Source organism: Saccopteryx bilineata, chromosome 3, assembly GCF_036850765.1.
Source record: "Saccopteryx bilineata isolate mSacBil1 chromosome 3, mSacBil1_pri_phased_curated, whole genome shotgun sequence".
NCBI classification, from domain to species: domain Eukaryota; kingdom Metazoa; phylum Chordata; class Mammalia; order Chiroptera; family Emballonuridae; genus Saccopteryx; species Saccopteryx bilineata.
Genome location: NC_089492.1, coordinates 59,899,260 through 59,920,291, shown reverse-complemented (window position 1 = coordinate 59,920,291; position 21,032 = coordinate 59,899,260). Strand labels below are relative to the sequence as shown.

Sequence of the window (21,032 nt, the reverse complement as noted above, 5' to 3'; positions counted from 1 at the left end):
CATCTGCCCACTTGCAGAAAGCCAAAGAAAAGATTGCAGGTTTAGAAAATAAATAAAGAGCAAGAGATAAATTAGATTAGACATGTATTCTTGATTTTACTGAGCAATGTACCAAAGAATTCCTTTAAGCAGAGTGGCCCTAGTGCACCTGAAGTTTTGAGAAAATTCAAGGTCATAACTAGTGTACGCTGTGCCCAAATCCATTGTTGGAACCCAGGGCATCAGAAGGGGGGCTATAGATGTCTTATGACCCAACCTGTACCTGAACCAGTCGGCTAGCCTTGGAATCACTCCATATTCTCCATGCAAGTCTGCAAAATTTGGAGGGATGGAATGCACTGCTTATATTTACTTTGATGTGGATTCAGGAGTGCTGGTATGGTAAGAAGGAGTGTGAAAAATCATGTTTTTAACATGCAGATATTTGTGAAGAGTTTATTTTTTTACTTTTTCCTACCAATCAGAAGAAGTTAAAATGGCAGCCCAGCCAATGGCTGTAGGTGCTTGCACCTCCTGCCTTGAATAGAGTCACATTTCATTAGAATTAGGCACAGAGCGGTGTAGGTCAGTTTTAGAGCATTTCCATTGTTCCTAATTACTCTCCTCCCTCTGAAATTGGTGGTGCAAGGCTTCAGGGGAGTGACAAGCTAAAACCAAACAGGATGTTCCAATTCAGGTGGAAAACACCAGGAGCTGCCAACAGCTGAAGCAATGGGGATGACTCACCATCGAGGTTGGAAAAGGATGGCTAGTGTTCCTGGTAAAAGCTACCTTTCAAAGGCCTCGTTTTTTAAGACTAATGAATGACAGTATGTTAATGGATCTAAATTACATGTTAATAGATCTAAATTGCAACATTAATGGATCTCCTTTGATATTACTAGATTAGCCTGAATTTTTTTTTTTTCCTGAGTGTCTGTCTCTTCCTACTTGAATGAGGTTTAGGGATAGCACATTGCAAGGACAGTGAGTAAGTTGCTTTTCAACGGAGTCTTAAAGACAGGGGAGAATTGGGGCTGGCAGGAATGGGAACGGACTTCAGCCAAGATGGCTAAGCAAAAGCAAACACCCACGAAGGTGCTCTGTGAACCCCGGTGGAGGGAGTGAGGGAGGGAGAGATGGAGGAAGAGAAGGAAGGAAGGAGGAGGAGGGAAGGAAGGACAAGAATGAAGGTGCAAACAGCATGAGAACTACTCTGATATAGGAGAAGGAGCCTTTGCCTGGAATAAAGAGAACTGAATTGATAGTATTCTGTAACTTCCTTGTGGTGGGTAAATCATTTAACCTCTGTATGCCTCAGCCATTTCAGTCTTAACGTGAAAATAATAATAACTATTTTATAAAAAAATAATCTATTTTACATCTAATTTTATAAATGATCTATTTTTTAGAGATTCTCAAAACCTGAAAAGCTCCAGTTTTCAAGAATCCTCAGAACAAGTCTAAGGAACATCTTCCAGAGCTGAGAGGGAAGGGCTTACAGTGACAGTGAATAGGAAAGCAAATGGAAGGTTTTGGAGTGTGGGAAGTGCTAGGAAGCAAATGAATCAGGACAACATGAAAGTGGGATCTGGGGGGAAGGGATTGATTCGTGCTGCTTTAGCAAGGGTGCACCTCCACCAAGATGGAAGATTACCACTATTCAATTTAGGTCTTTGTTTTACTTTGGTTCCAATTAAAAATATTAGCTGATTAAAAAAAACCCGCAAAAGTTGTATTTTACAATAATGCATTGAGACATTGAGATCTGTATTAAGTGGGTAGAATTAACAGGGTTGGAGGGAGGGTTATGAGTTCAGTTTTGAATATGGTTAACATAAGGGCTAATGTAGGCAGTTGCTTATATATGGCTACAAAGCTCAGAAGAGAATCGTGGGATGGTCAAAATCTAGGAGCTCACACGCATTCAAAAAAAAAAGTAATGCAAGCCATGGGCAGGGGAGCTCGGGGTGAGTGTCTGAAGGTGTAGGAGGTGGTGTCCCTGAAGTTGGGGGGGGTAGAAGGTCGAGTGAGAGTTTTAGGAAGGACAGAATGGTCACTGCTCTTGACCTTTTTCCCAGGGAGCAGCTCCCCAGAGTTCCACATCCCGGGGGTGGAGGGTGGGTCGGGAGGGAGGAGAGGTGGGCGTGTTCTCCATCCGTTACACGTGTGGGAAGCTGCCAGTCACTCCTGAAACCCCTTTGCTTTATTCCCCATAACCACTTGATCGTGAGGTCTTGTCAATTTTAGCCACTAAATATTTTTTAGTCTGTGCTCTCCAGTGTCACTCTCACTGCCCCAGCCCCACTGTCAGTAGCTCTTGATTGCACTTTGCAGGAGCCCCAGGTCCCTGCACTTAACCTCCTCTACTCCATCCAGTCCGTTCTTAGCAGACAGAGTGACAATTTTAATAAACTCATATATTCATATGCCTCCCCTGCTTAAAACCTTTCCATGAGTTTTCTTTGCTCACAAGATAACATTCAGTGTTTTTATCAAGATCAATGTGTCCTGACCAGGTGGTGGTACAGTGGATAGATGGTCCGACTGGGACGCAGAAGACCCAGGTTTAAGACCCCGAGGTCGCCAGCTTGAGCCCAAGGTCATTGGCTCGAGCAAGGGGTTACTTGTTCTGCAGTAGCCCCCAGCAAGGCACATATGAGAAAGCAATCAATGAACAACTAAGGTGCTGTAACGAGGAACTGATGCTTCTCATCTCTCTCCCTTTCTGTTTCTTTGTCCCTATCTGTCCTTCTCTCTGACTCTCCCTGTTTCTGTCACACACACACACACACACAAAACGATCCATGTGCTTCTGCAGGGCAGGCCCCTGTGCCTTCCCAGCCATGATTCTCCTTGCTTCTCGCTTTCCATCTCTAGGTAACACAGGCATACGGGAACTGGCCCTGCCCCTTCTGAATGCAGGATGTCCCCTCCACTTCTCCTCCTTTTACCTGGAAAATTCTTCTGCTCATCTTTCAAGCCTCAGCTTATGTCCCGTTTCCTCTGAGAAGCCCTTCCTACCCATCACCTCCTAGACTAGAACAGGACCCCCACAATGTGCACCCTCATGACACTAATTTTCAAAGCAGTTGTCAGGATGATCTTTTAACAGCTGCCGTGTAGTAACGGGTTTAAGGTCTGTCTCTCTTAGTAGACTGCAGGTGGGAGAAAAGGAGCAGAGTCTGCCCCGTGAGCCACTCACCTCAGCAGCTAATATTTGTGCTTGCTTCATTTAATTCTCACAGTGTAATAATAAGGTAGATCTATGATTAACCCCCATTAGAAAGAGAAAAGCAAGATCACTGAGGTCAGACTGGAACTAATTTGAACCTGTAGACTCTGATTTCAGATCCTCGTCTCTTATCCTACGTTATATCTTGGTGCCTAGTTGCTACTCAATACACATTTGTTGAATGAATAAATAAAATTTATAAAACATAATATTATTATTGTTTGTTGTTAATGGAATTCCGGAAACTGGGAGAAACAATAAGATTAAGGAGCCAGTTACTGATTACCCAAATGACCATTTCAAATTCAAACTAATCATTATGCTATTATAGATGGTAGATGATAACATCCTCATCACTCTACACAGTACCCTGTTCCAACAGCATTTGCTGTCATACAGTTTCTTCTTTTCTTCCTTCCTTCTTTTCTATTTCCCTTCTCATTTATTCTCTCTCCCTCTCTCCCTCCCCTCTTCCTTCCTTCAAAAAATTTTCATTGAGCTTCTGTTAATATACTAGGGATTATGTGAGGTACAGGATACATTCTGGTGAATAAAACAGCACAGTCCTTTCCCTCAGAGAGTATATAATCTCTAAAAGGAACATTTAATATGTAAGTAGAACCAAAAAACATGTATCTATGGAGTTGTGATCCCTATTAAGAAGAAAACAGCATCTGGTAGTAGATAATAGCAGAATAAGAAGGGAGGGCTCAGCAGGATGAGAGGAGGCGGATGGGGAAGCCAGACATGATGAATGAGGAGTTGGCCACAGACGAGGCTAAGAGCAGCCCAGGGCAGGGACGAAGCCTGGCACAACGAGGGGGGGGGGATGGAAGCCAGTGTGGCCATGGCCTGCATGACAGGGGAGCAGCCTTTAGCGGGAGACCAGAGGGAAGTCTTTGGTGGGGGTTAGGCATCATTACAGTTTTTAACCCTTTGAGCAGTATGAACATTCATGTACATCCTCGTGCCTCCTTACCATCCAGAGTAGGCTTGTACATGTGTAAGGCAACATTAAAAAAAGGCAAATGTAGGTTCTTCTTGTTTCCATAAATTGGTCCTCAAACAAACATGATTTTAAGTTAATAAAACTGTAACTGGAACTAATTTCATTTTTTGGGAAAAAAAAAACTCATTCCTGGGAGGTCAGTGAGCATAAAAAATCTCACTACTCAAAGGGTTAAAGATTGCATGCAAGACCACATGGGTAATGGTTTAGATTAAATAGAGAGAAAGGAGCATCACTGTCAAAGACCAACAGAGCTGTAATTGTTATCCAAGCCAAAAAGAGACAGGCTGAGACCAAGATGGAGCGGCGACAAGGGCCAGCTTGACCTACAGGAAGAGAGGCAGGGGGTCTATGTCACTAATTCCTCCTCCTCCTTGGCTTTGCCTTCCATGCTCTGTCCTTACTCTGCCTGACCACTTTCTAGGTGCAGGACTCCAAAGACACAAGAGACTCAACACTGGCCCTCTGCATAAAATAAGGTAAAGAAGGGAAATGGCCAGTGTAAGTCTCACTTCTAACCAGGAATTCAAGGCATCTCCCTTCAAGTCACCAAGCCTAATCATTGCCTACCTCTCTGTTACATGGTTGGGAATTCTCATAGTTCAGGGGAAACTTCCATTGGGAAAGAAATAAAAACTTCAACAACATGGGACTCCTTGTGTACAGTGTTGGGGAAGAGAGTACTTATCGAACTGTTATTTAGTGCTTTGTGGTGCACTTCCTCACGCTCCTGCCATTCAACTCTAACAGTGACCCCCAGGGGTTATGTCCACTTAATAACTGAGGAAGCCAAGATGCGGCAAGGTTAAGTGACTTGCTCTAGGTCACACAACTAAAAAAATCAGTAGAAGAAAATGACAAGAACCCAGTAAAATTGGGAAATAAAGACAAATAGAGAGGAAAAGTGTAACCATCATATCAATGTCATGAAGCATGAGTCAGCAGGTAGGAATCAGGATATGGTGATGTGTGTGGCACCTCAGAGACCCATCCTGGAGAGCAGCAGAGCAGAGCACAACCAGGATCCTGGGCTGACCACCATTAAAACAGAAACACAAGTGTTTCCAGTGAGATGCTGGTAGCTCAACAAGACTCAGTTGTGGTCTAGACATAAAAACTCAAACACCACAGTTTGGACACATTAAGTCCAAATGTTCTTTTCTTTTTTTTTCTTGAGTGAGAAGCAGGGAGGCAGAGGGATAGACTCCCACATGCAGCCTGACCAGGATTCACCTGGCAAACCCCCTACCAGGCAATACTCAGCTCTTCTGGGGTTGTTGCTCCATTGCTCCGCAACTGAGCTATTTTAGTGCCTGAGGAGGGGCATGGATCGGTCTTAAGCACCTGAGGCCAACTTGTTCCAAATGAGCCATGGGAGGGGGAGAGAAAGATAAAGAGAGAAGGGAGAAGGGGAAGGGCAGAGAAGCAGATGGTCACTTCTCCTGTGTGCCCTGACCAGGAATCGAACCAGGGATTTCCACATGCCAAGCTGATGCTCTACCACTGAGCCAACCAGCTAGGGCTGTTAAACCCAAATGTCATCTACAATAATGTTTTCCTAAATCTGAAAAGAAACCGTAATACCATATGCAAGCAGCACCCTGCTTTCAAGAATGACACTACAAAGAGGTTTTTATTACATACTACAATCATTAAAGCTTATAAGCGAGATTCATTGCTGGCTAGATTGTTGGGCACACACAGTATCAGCTACTGAAATCCAGCAAAATGTTTGTTTACCAACAGAAATATGCTCACAAGGAAGAAATGTTCTTTGTTTTTCTTGCCTAGTCTACATCTCCCTTCGCTAGTACTTGCATCTGATCCTGGTGCTTGGGCACACAGGAGTCTTTTTCAGAACACACTCTGTGAGTAATCAAACTATTTGAATTGGAAACTGTATACACCCAGGCAGCTCACCCACATCTGTTCATTTCTCTCTAATTCAACCCTACTTCCGCTTTGCCAGGAGCTCAGAATGCTTTAGCTCAGAATTTGTCATGTTATTCTTTTAAAAAAGAAGAGAGAGCATGCTTGCTCTATACACAGCATTTTTCTAACCCCATTCATTTTCTTGTGGACCCAATTCATTGTGTGGATTTCCTCTGACTCTAGTTCTGCACGGCTGTGTCGGATGTGCTTGTAAGGAGATGGCCCCATCATTTCTGCCACTGAGAGAAAGCTGGAAAAAGCAGGATGTCTATCTCAGCCTGAAACATAAGCAGCGATGATGCTAAGCAGCTACTTTTTTTGTTGTTCCTTAAGAAATGTTAACAAATTCCTGTCAGCACCCATGAAATACACCAATATCCAATAACCTGCATAAAACACTGGGTGTTTATTACTTACCCAAGAGATCTTTGCTTCTGGAAGCAATGACATATTAGGCATTAGCTGCCTTCATAGAAATGACACCCCCAAAACTAAAAAGTTCCATTCTTTTTCACTGGAAACCTGTCATGAGACAATTAGGGGGCAGCAGAGACTGTGGGTCATTTATTAATAAATGATGCATTACGTAATTTTATTGAATGTAACATCCATATGGGACATCTGTTCTCAGGCCACACAGTAAAATGGACCCTTTTTGCCATTACTGCTTAAAAGACAAGGGTCCTCCTGTTCCCACACCACCATCCTTCATTTTTTTTGTATGGGTTGTAATTCATGATGATGTATTACTTCTGCCGGAAATGAGTAGTTATCCAGCAAATGCATACATTCACCCTGTAAAAAGGGCTACATGCTGAAAGATCACCAAGGTCACGGCCAATTTTATGGACAGCTGAAAATAGTTAAACACTTTTACCACCCATGTAGGGACCAAGAGGAAGCAACATGGCTTAAAATTTCTTTCTGGCTCAGAAATCTGAATTTAATAATCCAGACTTTCCTCTATCTTCTCTACACTAACCAACCCCCTCAAAAAAAAAATCAGATGGCTCACAATGTCTTTATGACACCTTCTCACTTCTTATATGTGGCATCCAGAAGGGGTATTTAGAGAATATTAGGATGAAGGCATTTGGTCAAGAAGACAAAAAAAAAAAAAAAATCCTAACGTAATGTAGCTGGACAAGCCCACAGAGCACTGGCTCTTCCAATCACGGACCCTCTAGGGGAGATGACGAGGGTGGATCTGAAAATTGGGGCCAATTTTACTAGGGAAGAGTGCAGCTTGAGTTTCTTATGCTTTTTTTCTCTGTAAATAATTTTCTAGGTCTCTGATAAGCTCTTAAGGTTTAGTAAATAAATAAAAACATACATGATTACATATACTCAGCCCATCTTTGTCTATGGTCAAGCTGCAACAAAAACTAATCCCAACTTCCTGGCAATGACAAGGATTAAATGTTTTAACTATATGAATGATGCTATCATGTAGCTGAAAATAAATACGTAAATAAGCTTCAGAGCAAACACCTTTAAAGGTAAACTCAGGGGTTCGCAAAAAAAAGTAGGTTTACAGTTCTTTTGTATAGAAAATAATGCAATAATTAATAAATAATAATAAAAGAATAAACAGTTGCCATACTCACAACTCTAAACCTACTTTGACCTCTGTATATAATGAAGGAAACAGAATCATTGCTGTGTTATGTCAACTTAGAAAGTTGTAAGGATTCATAACTAAAATGTAACGTTTGCATTCTTCTGCACGGGTGGAATTAGTATTGTCACTTTTTGCACTGAGGTGCTTTGTTGACACTAGTCTTCTGAGTCCATGAAAGACAGGGCCCTGTGATCTCAGCACCGAGGAGATGCTAACTAAATATTTGTTAAGTGGATAAGGCCTGGGTGGGCACGGTCATTGTTCTCTGTCTTGGATGCTGCACATAAAGCACCTCTCTGTGTATCTTCAAAGGCACTCTCTGTCTTTCCTCAAAGTGACTCCATTTGACCTAAGTGGCTGGACTGTGAAACAGCTGGGTGTGGTGATATGCCATTCAGCTCACCTGCTGCACAGGGAAGAGAAAAATGTGCTTTTGTGCCATGGTAATTTCCGGGCTTTTAGAAGAAGCCATGGTTCCATTATCATCAGGCTTGGCATTTCTTTCTCAGTTCTGAGACCTACATATTTACTTGGAAAATTAATGGGAGGAATAACGGACCTGAAGGCTGCTGAGGACTACGGCAGGGGTTAGGACTATAGGTAAAGTCCACTCACAGGAAGTAGAAGCACTGCTCCAGAGGACAGAGCCGGGTCATTGGGCTCAAAATAAGGCGGTACTTCCTAGTGCCATGATACACGGAACATGCTGCCCTACAAGCTGCCTGCCTGTCTCTGGACGATGCAAACGAAGGCCAGCCGGCAGCCTCTGCTACAGAACACACAACCACATCAGGTGGGAAACTGAAACAGATGACCTTTAAGGTCTCTTCCAATTCTGTTTTGAATTTTGCCATGTCCCCATAGATTCCAAGGGGTAAAAAGGTGCTTGTTCTGTCCCTGTAATTTTCTTAGTCACTGCGGATTCTGTCAGTGCGGCACCTGATGGCGGGCACAGTCCAACAGCAGGGGTTGTCCCTCCTTGTCCCTGCTGCCAATCTCCTCGCAGCCCAACCTGTTCCTGCCTGAAATACCTAAGCAAAAGCTCAGACTGTTGCAGCAAAGGCAGCAGGAGTGGGCGACACCTTGGTGGCCCTGGTAGGGTTATAAGATGTGTATGTAATGTCCCATCCCTCCAATGTCTCTGTGCCTCCAAATCCAGGTCAGAGGCTTCTGCCTCCATGAGGACTTCCCGAAGAGTCTTCTTGTGAAATTAATGAGTGCTGCCTCAGAACGCTGAGACATCTCCTTTAGAGTACCTCTCCCATGCTACGATGTCATATAGTTATTTGTGGGCATACCTTATCTTCTCTACTAGGATTTCAGAAGGCAGGATCCATGAGATCCTTGGGAAATCCAGGGGAAGTCAACTCTTTCCATCTAAGAGCTGACAGTTTGGTTGAAGCAATTGGACAAGTGCACCAAGGATGGGTTTTGGAGCTAGTACTTTTCATTAACTATTAATTCATACATGACAAGCATGCACAGTATGTCTGCTTTGTGTTGGACCATTAAGTTGGATTCTTGGGGAGGGGCAGTGGTGGAATTCAAATAATTTAGCAACCAGTTCCCTGCCCTAATGACCATTTTAAGTTTAAAAAAATGATATATACCAAAAGGTAGTTTATTATTTCATGCATTTAACACTTAAATAAGAACAATAAAAGAGGTATACAAAACTAGATTGTTATAAGAAAGAGTTTTAAAATATTAAATAATATTCATAATATCTCAGGGAAATTTGAGGTGTAACATGAAGCTGAAACAGATGCAAGCCATTACCTCCTGTTTGTTTGGCTCCTTCTCTCTTTACTTTATATGTTTTTTTACTGAAGTAACAAATGTGAGGAAATTAAAATGTAGTATTTGATCAAAGGTGTAATGAGTTTTATGAAATGAATAAATAAATATTACAAGCATAATTCCATCACTTTTTTTTTCACCTATGGGCAGAATGAACATTACTATGCTCAGAATACTGTTGCGCAGATGAACATTAAAAAAGAGTAAGGAATGTAAATTTGTGATTTCCACATTAGGTAGCTGCCCAGGTGCCCACATTAGAGAGAACCCTGATTACAAGTGCCATTTTAACAACTGGTTCACCAAATTACAAAAAACTAGTTATTGATTTTGCCAAACCGATGCGAACTGGCTAAATCCCACCATTGGGGAGGGGCTAAAGTGAGTAAGAGCTGGACAAAGATTTTACCTTCTAAAATTCACCATAATAATGAAAACTGCCACCTCCTCTGACCCTCAACATCAACTCGGGGTTGAAATTTGGTGTCAGGACATGTCTGGTCACCCAAAAGAGATGTAGCTCTGTAACTGATCCTCTGGAAAAAGAGTGGCAAATTCCTATTTTACACCACTTGACATGGAAGCTCAGACATGTATAAGGGGATGATGGCCTTAGTCAAAAGTGTCCAGAGAGAGGGCACAGACAGGCAATGTGAGGTGTGATTGTCACTGCCCATGAGGGACTGGAGAGAGGGCTGGCACTAGAGCTGAGGATAGAATGTATAAGGAAAAGCAAGAAGTGGTTTTCCTATGTTATAGAGGGCACAAACAAGAGCTCGGAGCGGGACTGCCTTGGTTGAAATCCCAGTGTGGCCATTTGCTAGCTATGTGATCCTAGGCCAGGGGTCAGGAAACTTTTTGGCTGAGAGAGCCACATATTTTAAGGTGTGATTCCATAAGAACCATACAATGACCTGTGTACGTTATGCATTATCCAATAAAAACTTAGTGTTGTCCGGGAGGACAGCTGTGATTGGCTCCAGCCACCCGCAATCATGAACATGAGCAGTAGGAAATGAATGGATTTTAATACATGAGAATGTTTTCTATTTTTAACGTTATTATTTTTTATTAAAGATTTGTCTGCGAGCCAAATGCAGCCATCAAAAGAGCCACATCTGGCTCGCGAGCCATAGGTTCCCGAGCCCTGATATAGAGTTGTCCCACCAACCAGGTTATGATTAAACTTGAAGGTAGATAATATCAAGTACTTTTCAAAAGTTTGGGGGAGGAGAGTCTCACATACTCCTGGTGGGAGTGTCAATTAGTATGGTCGCTTTGGAGGGCCTCGAGGCACTGTAGACTAAAATGAAAAATTCACACACCCTCTTCCCCAGCAATTCCGGGCTCCAAGTCTAAACAGAAGGACTTTCCCATGGGAACAAGGAGGCTTATCAAGGACACTCATTGAGCCTTGTTTGGAATGGAGAAAAAAACCCTCAAAATAAAAACCTAAATGCCAATCAAAAGGAAATGGCTAATCTGATGTACCCATGCTCTGGAATGCTATTCAGTATGGAAAACATGAGCCACATCGAGACTTACTAACACAGAAAGATGTTACGTAACAATGTCACGGGATAAAGTGTCCACCCAAAATGTATGTTGAATTCCTAACCCCCAGCACCTCAGACCGTCTATGTTTGGATACAAAAATCTTAAAACAGGTCAAGTGAGGTGGGTCCTAATCCAAAATAATTGATGTCCATATAAGAAAAAAGTAGACCATGGAAGACATGGGAAAACAGGGTCGCCTGCAAGTCAACAGGAGAGGTCTCAGAAGACACCAAACCTGCCACCACCTTGATCTTGGACTTCTAGCCTCCAGAACGGTGAGAAAATACATTTCCATTGTTAAAGAGACCTAGTCTGTGGCACTGTTAGAGCAGTCCTAGCAGACTAGTGCACTGTATTGGACAGAAAACAGAACGAAAGGCTCTTTCCCTGCTGAGAACAGTGGGTACCTGTGGGTGGGACTGGGGGTAAGGATAGTGGGGGAAGGTGGAAGGGGATTTAGCCTTAAAAATAAGGCTTTACTTTTTACAATGATAAAGCACATATATTTATATATATCAATTAAAAAAATAAAACCCTCTCCCATGCCGCAGTATGCACTGAACTTCACCAGGCCCATTCCTCTGTTCTTATTCATATTAGTGTCCCAGTGCCTGATCAGTGCCCAGAGTCAAGTACATATTCAATGAATGGTTCCAAATGCCTAGATGACGGGGACGTTTTTTAGCAGGCTGCTTTTCCATCACTCTGTCTAAAGGTCCCACATTTCATTCTGTGTGTATTAACAGACTCCTTAGGGATTAAGACTATAATCATGACATGAATGAGGTCCTTGCCTTGAATGGTTTCTTCAATACAATGGGACAAATATATTTCTGGGCCAGCCAAGCCCCATTTGCTTTTAATTCTGATGAAATCAACTGAGAATGTATTGCAATGTATTTTTTTAGGTGCTGTGCCCATAAAGGTCTTCAATTACTTAACCCACAATAAGCCCAAGTCAAAAATGCCTGTTACCTCTGACAGGGAGGCTCTGATAAGCCAGGCCTTACCTCTTCATCGGTGTGGGTGAGCACTCCCTCTCTAGGTTGGAGGATGTGTGTTTCACGTGCATCGCATTGTAGGAAGTGTGGGTATAGTCATTCTCATCGCTGTAGTCGGGACCAAGTAACGTCCGGGCCCAAGTTCCCATGTCATAAGGAGGAAGGGTTCCTCCAAATTCAGAGGGCAAAAATTCAGGGTGTATTAGCTGGTGAAGGCTGTTTAAATTGTTCCCATGCAGGAAAATCTGGGAAGAAAAAAATAATTAGCAATTAAAAAATCTAAAACATATGACCGAGTATTTAATCCAACACACAACTGAGCAATGACAAATTGGATACACTGCTGGTGTTCATGGTGTTTCAGGAGGCATTTGTCTATGGCTTCGTCTTTAAAAATGCCAATTAATTTCTCAGAAAAAGGGCTAAATTAATAGTCCTTAAAAATGAAGTTTATGAACAAATGGGGTATTGTTTGACCATGGCCCTAATTTACAGACATAGTCATTTCCTAACTGTCCCTGCTAATGACAAGAGTAGTGATGCAGACCATCCGAAGCCCTAACCATGCTTCCCATACACCTGCGCACTGCTCCCTCTGTCTCCTGGGGCATTCCCAGCCCTCTGTCCCCTCAATAATCCTCATTGTTCCCAGGCCTACACCAAGTGGTAGCTTCCTCCTAAATCTGTCCCAGTGACACCTGCCACTCTGGTTCTCCAACTCCCTTCCCAGTTAACTATTATTTGCTGACTTCTGTTTTTTTTTCCTAATTCATTCCTTTATGTCTTGCTGGACAACAAGAAAAGAAAGATACATAGAAAAAGGGGTAATGTTTTCTTCCTTTTCTAATATGCTCCTAGCTCCCGAGGTAATGTGTGCACAAGGAAAAAGCTCAATCAATTCTTAGTTAATAAAATTGAAAACTGGGAATTTATTGTGGAATAGTATTAAAACCATTTTCCTTTTGTCTTTAGGTTGAGGGCTAATAGCCAAACAGGTTTGCATCTTCTAAATATATAATGGATGGTGATGGAAATTGGTCGAGCAGAAGAGAAAACACCTCTAAATTACAATTATTTTCAGACAGATGCACAAAGTGGATAAGCCACAAGTTGATAATTACCACAGTCTGCAATTTAGGAATTGAATCCTGGAAGTGTATTTAAAGTACATCTGTATAATAACATCAGTTTCCACAGTTCTTCATGTTGTAGACTTAGTACTCATAAGTATAAGACCATCACGCATGTATACACATGCAACCCAGTTAATCATTATGAAATCTACATGTGACCCTGGCCAGTTGGCTCAGTGGTAGAGCATCAACCTGTGTGGATGCCTTGGGTTTAATTCCTGGTCAGGGCACACAGGAGAAGTGACCATCTGTTTCTTCAATTTCCCCTTCCACCTTCTCTCTATTCCGCTCTCTCTCTCTCTCTCTTTCTTCCTGTCTTACAGCCATGACCCTGTTGGTTCCAGCGAGTTGGCCCTGGGTATTCAGGATGGCTCTGTGGAGCCTTGTCTTGGGCACTAAAAATAGCTCAATTGCTGAGTAGCAGCACAGAGTACCTCCTAGGTATTCTGGGAGTCTGTGGGGCACATGTGGGAGTCTGTCTCTCAGCCTCCCTTCCTCTCACTTAATAAAAAAATTTTTTTAAAAATCTACATGTGATCTTTAAAATATGTAAATGTAGTACCATATAATACTGTATAAGTATGATATTGTGCTATATAACAGTATATTATATTACAGTATACCATATAAGTATACAATAAACACTTGCTACTTTGTTCTGTTGTTTTGGTTTTAACTTAAGATATAATGGCATCATTTAAAGAGGAAGGGGACAAGAAGCTAAGTGCTAAAATTCTTCAGAATACTGTAGCACTACAGAAAGCAGTGTACATTTTCTGACATTAAATTGGGTATGACCAAGTTTTAATAAGAAATTCACATGTTCTGGCTTTTGCAAAATACCTCACAGGAGGAACTGTAGTATTGAAGGACAGAAAACCTGGAACTAAATACCAGCCTGGTGTTAAGAGCAAACATTTGGACCTACCCACCCAACACCCCTGGTTCTCAAAGGACAAAGAGCACTGTGGAAACTGGCCCTCTTCTGGGGGCTCTGTGGGATGAAGAAACGCAGCAGGAGGGAGACTAGACGTCCCACCTATCCTATTCTGTTCTGCACCCAGAGCTCCAGAAACCCCCTGTTGGGCAGATAAAATATATTATGCTCACTTTGTTAAAGATGGCGCTGCTCACGTGGAAGCCCGTTGCCTAGGTGATAATATTAGTTGCCCTTCTTGTTTGGGATGGGAGTGATTATGTTAATATGTGTTGGGGGAGGGCTTTCATGCTAAAAGGTTTTAAAAGGAGAGATCACGTTGTTCCAAGGAAGAGTGATTACCTTCTAGGAAGAGCCCATGGGAGGAAAACAGAAAAAGGCCACGTGGAGGGGAGAAGAAGCAGCCAAGATGGTGGAGTTCTGTAGGAGAAGCCAGTTAGTGCAGAGTTTGTGCAGAGAGAAGGGGATGCGGAACAGAGGTGAATAAGGCTGGTGAGGTACAAACCTTAGATTCTAGGAAACTCGGATAAGTCGGTGGCTTTGGGAGCCCTGAATGGAAAGGGAAGTGTTTTCCCACTGTGTGTATTTCTTGCCCACCAAGTGCAAGCTAGGATTAAAGATAATGGCTCACAAGTTCTTGGCTCTGTTGTTTCATTACCATCTGTCTGAATCAAATGGGAACCTGCATGTGAATGGCCACAATGGCAGCTCCTGGCCTTACACCCCCTTTTATGGAGCAGCACCAAGTGCTGATTGCTTGATGGGAGGAATTCTTGCTGGCTACTTCCTGAGTAGAATATGAAGCCAGTGGGAAGTCTAGAGCTATACTGGGAACAGCCTAGGACACATCTCTGTCCTTAGCATGGTCCTGAGTCCCAGACAGATTGCATAATGTCCCAGAATGTCTCTGTCTCCTGAGGCTGGTTAGTTCTAATTCCCAGTTCCACATTTATTTAGGGACAGGGAATGACCTGGCCTGAACCATATTGCAATGTTCCGTAAGGACTGGGAAGCATCTGAGGTCTAGGAGTGAGGAGCCCTGCAGAGTATGTGAGTGTATGTGTGTGTGTGTGTGGGGGGGTTCCCTCACATCATCATTCTCCCCACAGTTCTCCGAGCTCTAGCATGGGGTCCCTAGGTGTAAGGGTACATGTAAGAATGACCCTGGCCAGGCTTCCTTGTGAGGGGGCGCTCTTTACCCAAGGAGGTGCTGAAATCAGAAAGCTTAAAAGAAAAGGGAGCTAAATGGTAAAGAGAAATAAAAGTCACTGAGTCTCCACTCCGTTGTGACCTTTTGCTACCTGCTTTCATATGCTGTCTCCTCAAATTGTCCCAGCAGCTCTGCGATGTGGGTGTTAGTTTCCCTATTTTATAAATGAGGAAACAGATTCAAAGTGGTTAATGAATGCTCAGTTCTCAGCTAATCAGATCTCCCTGAAGAAGGCCAGTTTCCCACAGTCAGCAGCTGATGCAATCAAGATTTTAAACGCCTTCCTCATCATCATTTTCAATGAGAAATGTTTCCCCAACCTCAAAGGTGATAGATTTGTCAGCTATGACCCAAGTCTGGGGGGGGGGGACTGTAAATAGTCTGTATTGTGATACTACTTTTGCAGGACAAAATGCTGGCTATTGAAATATTCCACAAACAGGAAGTTGCTTGACCCCTTATCTCCCACACTCATTTGCAGTAAAATAGGCATCTGGTATTTGCATGCCTTCAAAGTTTCCTTTGGTTGTCACTGGGACTCTGAAAATAACCCAGTTGTACTAAATTATTGATTGAATCCAGGCCATTTGCAAACTCCAGCTGAGGTTCCAAAGCTCAGGGATTGCAGAAAAGCAGAAAAACCACAGAGATAAATGAGGGTGGGGGGCGAATTGAGCGACTGAGGCGGGGGAAGGCGGGGGGGAGGGCGCTGTAACTGTCCAGCCCAGCCCACCTTCCCAGCACAGGGCGTTTCTCATTACCCGCTTCCTGGTCTTGTCTTTAAGGAATGGCTTGATGAGCGTGTACAGGGCGTGAATGTACCAGGGCTGGTTGACAAAATGGACTCCTCCGAAGCGGGCAGGAAAGCTGTCCTGAGGCAGAAAGAGAGAAACAGGCCAGTTAGCACGCAGCCTGGGCAGCCTGGGCAGCCTGGGCGTGCAGGGCTGCAGTCCCAGAGTAACCGGTGTCTTCCATCCGACGCTAGGTAAAGGCAAGGAAAGACGGAAAACACAGCCCTTCCTACCCGCTGACGTTTCCTCTGTTCCCCTTGCCCAGACCCCTGTTGCTGCACTACTTAAAAATCTAGTGCTAGGCCCACCTTTTCCAAGTCACAAGTATGTGACCACGCACGTGGCAGAAGCTGGGCAGCCTTCTTTGTAGCATTAGGAAAGGAGGTTCAGTTCCCAACCAGCACAAGGCCCACCTCCTTACCCTCATCCTCTGATTCCCTGCTCCTACCCTCTCCATGGATTACCATGATAATGGCTGCACTGTCCGGGTGAGTGAGGACTCTGTGGAAAGGAGCTGAAAAAGAATTCCAAAGGATCTCTGGAATCCACCCACACTGGGAGCACCAACACCTTTTTCACAGATTACGGAAGTAGACCCTCTCTTCATCCTGGGACCCAGGGATGAGATGCTTGCTGATTGATGGGCTAGTGAATTCTTCTAATAGAGGTCCTTGTTTTTGGCAGATTAATATATTTTGTATCAGGAAATAAGAATGTTTTATAAATGGTTCCTATTTTGGAATCCAGATCAGGGCACAAACGTGTTTTCGAAGCTGAGAAGCTACACTCAGTGCTAATTAGATTTACAGGATAGGAGACCTTGATTACCATGTCTGAGCTAGTCCCACAGCACCAAGCGCTGAGGTCCTGGTGAAGGGCTCTCCCAGATTGCCTTGCATCCATCTTGGTTAATGGAATTAGCAAGGAACATCTAATACAATCTGAATTGCCAAGTGTGCTGGCAGTCAATTTCATTTCAACAAATATCTTTGTAAAATGTTACAAAACGAGGTGAAATGGCAGAGGCTTGGCTGTCTGAACCAGCGCTGCAGGCAGCTGCTGCCTCTGGCAGGTGTCTGAGTGTACTAAAAGGGCCTTGCCCGGGGCATTTTTAGTAACTTGGAAAGAGGGTTACTAACTTTTTTCAGACTCCTCTGAGTCTACAAGATCTCTCTGCAGTGTTTACACCAAGACCTAGTTTCTAATATGTGCATGGCACTGTGCTTAATGGTTGACGTTTGAAAACTTAAAAATAATTTTGCCTCTGTGTAGATATTTTACCAAGTACAACAAAATTAAATATTTTAAAGGCAACGTTAGACAGTCAATAAAAGTTCTTTGTTTTGCAGAGTATTTATTTTCTGTTTTGTTTCTTTCATTTTAAAAATACTTAATGAAACTACCATGTAAAGCTAGAGAGACCATTTATAGTAATTGGTACATTTGTTATAATCTCTATTTCAAATCTGAATTGAGAAATGTAAAAGTTCTTAATAAGGCAGTATTTTCTTTTAGGAACAGTTTGCCATCTAAAAATTCTTTGGTTCCTTAAAAAAAAGGAAAGGAAAGAAAAGGGAAAATTTCCGAAGTTTTCCCTTTGCAGTGCTAAGCACTAGCCTTACTCTTTGTGGTCCTTTGGCACCTGTTACTCAGAAGTATAACCCATTATCCCACACACTAAGCATGGGTTCTGAGAGGCTGTAGCAGAAGAAGGAGAGGAAAGGGTTTATCTATAAAACCAGTGCTTTACTGTCTTTTCTAATAAGACCAATAAAAAGATGTTTTTTCTGCTGAGAGGCTGTTGCATTACACACTTCTAGGTCAGTAAAGTGGAAGAAAACTCTGTAAATAACATTCTAGAGGGAATAGGCAAAACCTCAAAGGAAATATTAACCTTTGAAAAATGTCTAGAGAGCCTTAGTTTTAGTCTATGGAACCTCAGTCATCAAAGACATCAAAGCTGTCTCCTATTTGTGTCGGAGGATGTTGGAAGACAAAACACAGGCCTGAGATTCCCGTCAGTCCTCTCTAGGTTGGCCTTGGCTTTGAGTTGGTTAGCTCAAAGGCCCAGAGGGTTTTTTATTGATCTCCTTCATGTCTTCCAGCAACCATGTACAGATAAATTTATGTAAAACCCTGTTCCTCCTACTTCTGGGTTTGGGCCAGAATAGAAACAGGATTACTTTATTTTCAAGTCCCATCTATAAAATTCCAATGAAAGTTCTCTGTGCAGATATTTTGCATGTGCAAATGAGCTGGGCCATATTATTAATAATGGTGTGTGTGTAGTGAAGAGAAAAAGGTGGAGGAGGAAAAATCAGTAGACACAATCCTCATATGGGCATGCCCATCATTGTTGGTTTTGTAGCCTGGTCTCATCAGCAAACTGCAGGTAATGGAGAAGTTGTCTGTCACAGAAATGTCTCCCAGGATCCTAAGAGTGGCACCACACCCAAGGAGGTACATTTCTTTGAGGTTGGGGCAGACCTAGCTGAAGATGGCAAGCCTTGATACAATGGCAGTCTAACATTTTGTTGTTCTATGTTCTTAGCAACTAAAAAGTATGAGCCAAAAACATACTCTACATTCAAAAAAATGGTATCAATATTTGAATATTTCAAGCATTTATCAATAAAAATATAACATTATTTCAAATAATAAATATTCAAAATATAAAATTTGTCTTTCCCCCAGTTTAAGTTATTGATATTTTTACTTATTTCCTTGTTATAAAAATAATACGCCCTCTGGAAAAATACAAGTAAATAAAAATATTATTTGAATAATTAGAAAATATAAAAAGACAACAAAGAAGAAAAGAAAAGTTGCCTACAGTTCCACTATAAAAGATATACTTTTATTATTTTTTTCTCATTAAGAATAGGCTATATTATATTATAGTAACATACAACGCTTGCTTTTCATCATTTAAAACTATCAAGGTTTATTTCTCACTGACTTAAAATGTTTTAGTTAAAATAAAAAAAATCACTCTTTTTACCAAAAACCCAGAAGACCACAAACTGAATGAAATATTACAATTAATAGAGGCATACACAAAATTACAGAGCTGTTAGAAAACTTGGCAAAGATTTTAAACAAACAAGCAATTATAAATTCACTTGTCACAAGTGAAAGAAAAAACATAAAATCTCAGAAAATAAATAGAAACTCAGCAAAATAATATAAAATATAAAGAAAATAACAATAAAACTTTGAACTGAAAAATACAGTAAGCAAAAGAAAAAAAGTACAGGATATGAGTTCATCAGTAGGATCAATGGGAGAAAACAAAGTCAGTGAACTAAAAGATGCAACAGAAATCACCCAGTGTGAACAAAGAGCTTAAAACAATGAGTAGAGTCTTAGAGACCTGTTGAGCCTACAACTAGAGATCTAACATTTGTGACATCATTGTCCTGGAAAAAGAAAAGAAAGAGGGCAGGACTGAAAGTACTCCAAGAAATAATATCTGAAAACTTCCAACATTTAGCAAGAGACTTAACTTTACAGTTTGGAGGAATTTAGTAAACACCAAACAGTATAAACTCAAATACATTGATGCCAAGACATTCCATAAATAAATTTTTGAAAACTAAGGACAGAATATCAAATGTGGCCAGAGGGGGAAAAGTTATCTCACCTACAGCAGAAAACCTAATATAATGACAGTGGATTTCTCATCAGAGGCCACAGATGCCAGATGGAAGAGGTACAATATTTTTCAAGTGTTGAAAGAAAAGAAATATCAACATAGAATTTTATACCCAGAAAAAATATCCTTTAGGCATGAGGGTGATATCAAGAAATTCTCAAGTGAAGAAAAACCAAGCAAAATGTTAACAGCCGACCTACCTTAATAATAATGGTTTGAAGAAGTTCTCTTAACCAGAAAGGAAATGATGAAAAGACCCTTGTGTCATCAAGAAGGAAGAAAAATTACAGTAACCAAAAATATATATATATATGTAAATATGATATATATATGTAAATATGATAAACTTTTCTTCTCTTAAATTTTCTAAATTGAAATAAAAGTCATGACACTGTCTGATGTGGTTCCAAATGTATGTAAAAAAATATTTAAGCAATTATATAAATTAGGGAGAGGAAAAAAAAGTAAAGGGAGATAGATTTTTATACTTGAACTGGTAAAATTTTGACATCAATATATTGATCAGCTATATAATACAATACTTAGAGCATTGCTAAAGAAGTCATACAAAAAGGTATACTCAATAACATTATAGATAAATAAAATACTAAAACGTAGTACATGTAACTCGATGGAATGCAGAAAGAAGAAAATGAAAATGCAATAGAAACAACAAATAGAAAACATTAAATGGCAGACTTAAACCCTAACATATTAATAACTAATTCAGTTTTTAATTTTAAAGAGAGAGAGGAAGGGAAAGAGAGAGAGATTGATTTTTTTGTTCCACTTATTTATACATTCATTGGCTTATTGTTGTATGTACCTTAACTGGGAATCAAACCTATAATCTTGGTATTTGGGACAATGCTCTAATCAACTGAGCTACCTGACTAGGGCCTTAGTAATTAATTTAAATTGGTCTAAATATACCAATTAAAGAATAGAGTGAGTTAGGTAACATTACCCACTATACTATCAATATATGCTGTCTACAAAAAAACTCACTTCAAATATAACTTATATAGGCTGCAACATATAGGAAACAAAAATTGGCAGAAGTACAAAAAAATTAAAAATCTACAATTATTATCAGTGAATTCAACATTGTTCTCTCAACAATTGATAGATTTATAGACAGAAAATCAGCCAGGATAGAAAGGAACTCAACA

General features: G+C 41.3%; 1 protein-coding gene across 1 annotated transcript in view; it reads right to left on the bottom strand.

The window, feature by feature from the left end:
* CLVS1 (clavesin 1) overlaps positions 1 to 21,032 on the bottom strand; it is a 196,440-nt gene that overhangs the window by 14,835 nt on the left and 160,573 nt on the right. The window contains exons 4-5 of the mRNA XM_066266202.1: positions 16,176 to 16,286; positions 12,144 to 12,379 (exon numbers count right to left, since the gene is read on the bottom strand). Coding sequence (XP_066122299.1) covers positions 12,144 to 12,379; positions 16,176 to 16,286 — 347 coding nt within the window. The remainder of the gene's footprint in view (positions 1 to 12,143; positions 12,380 to 16,175; positions 16,287 to 21,032) is intronic.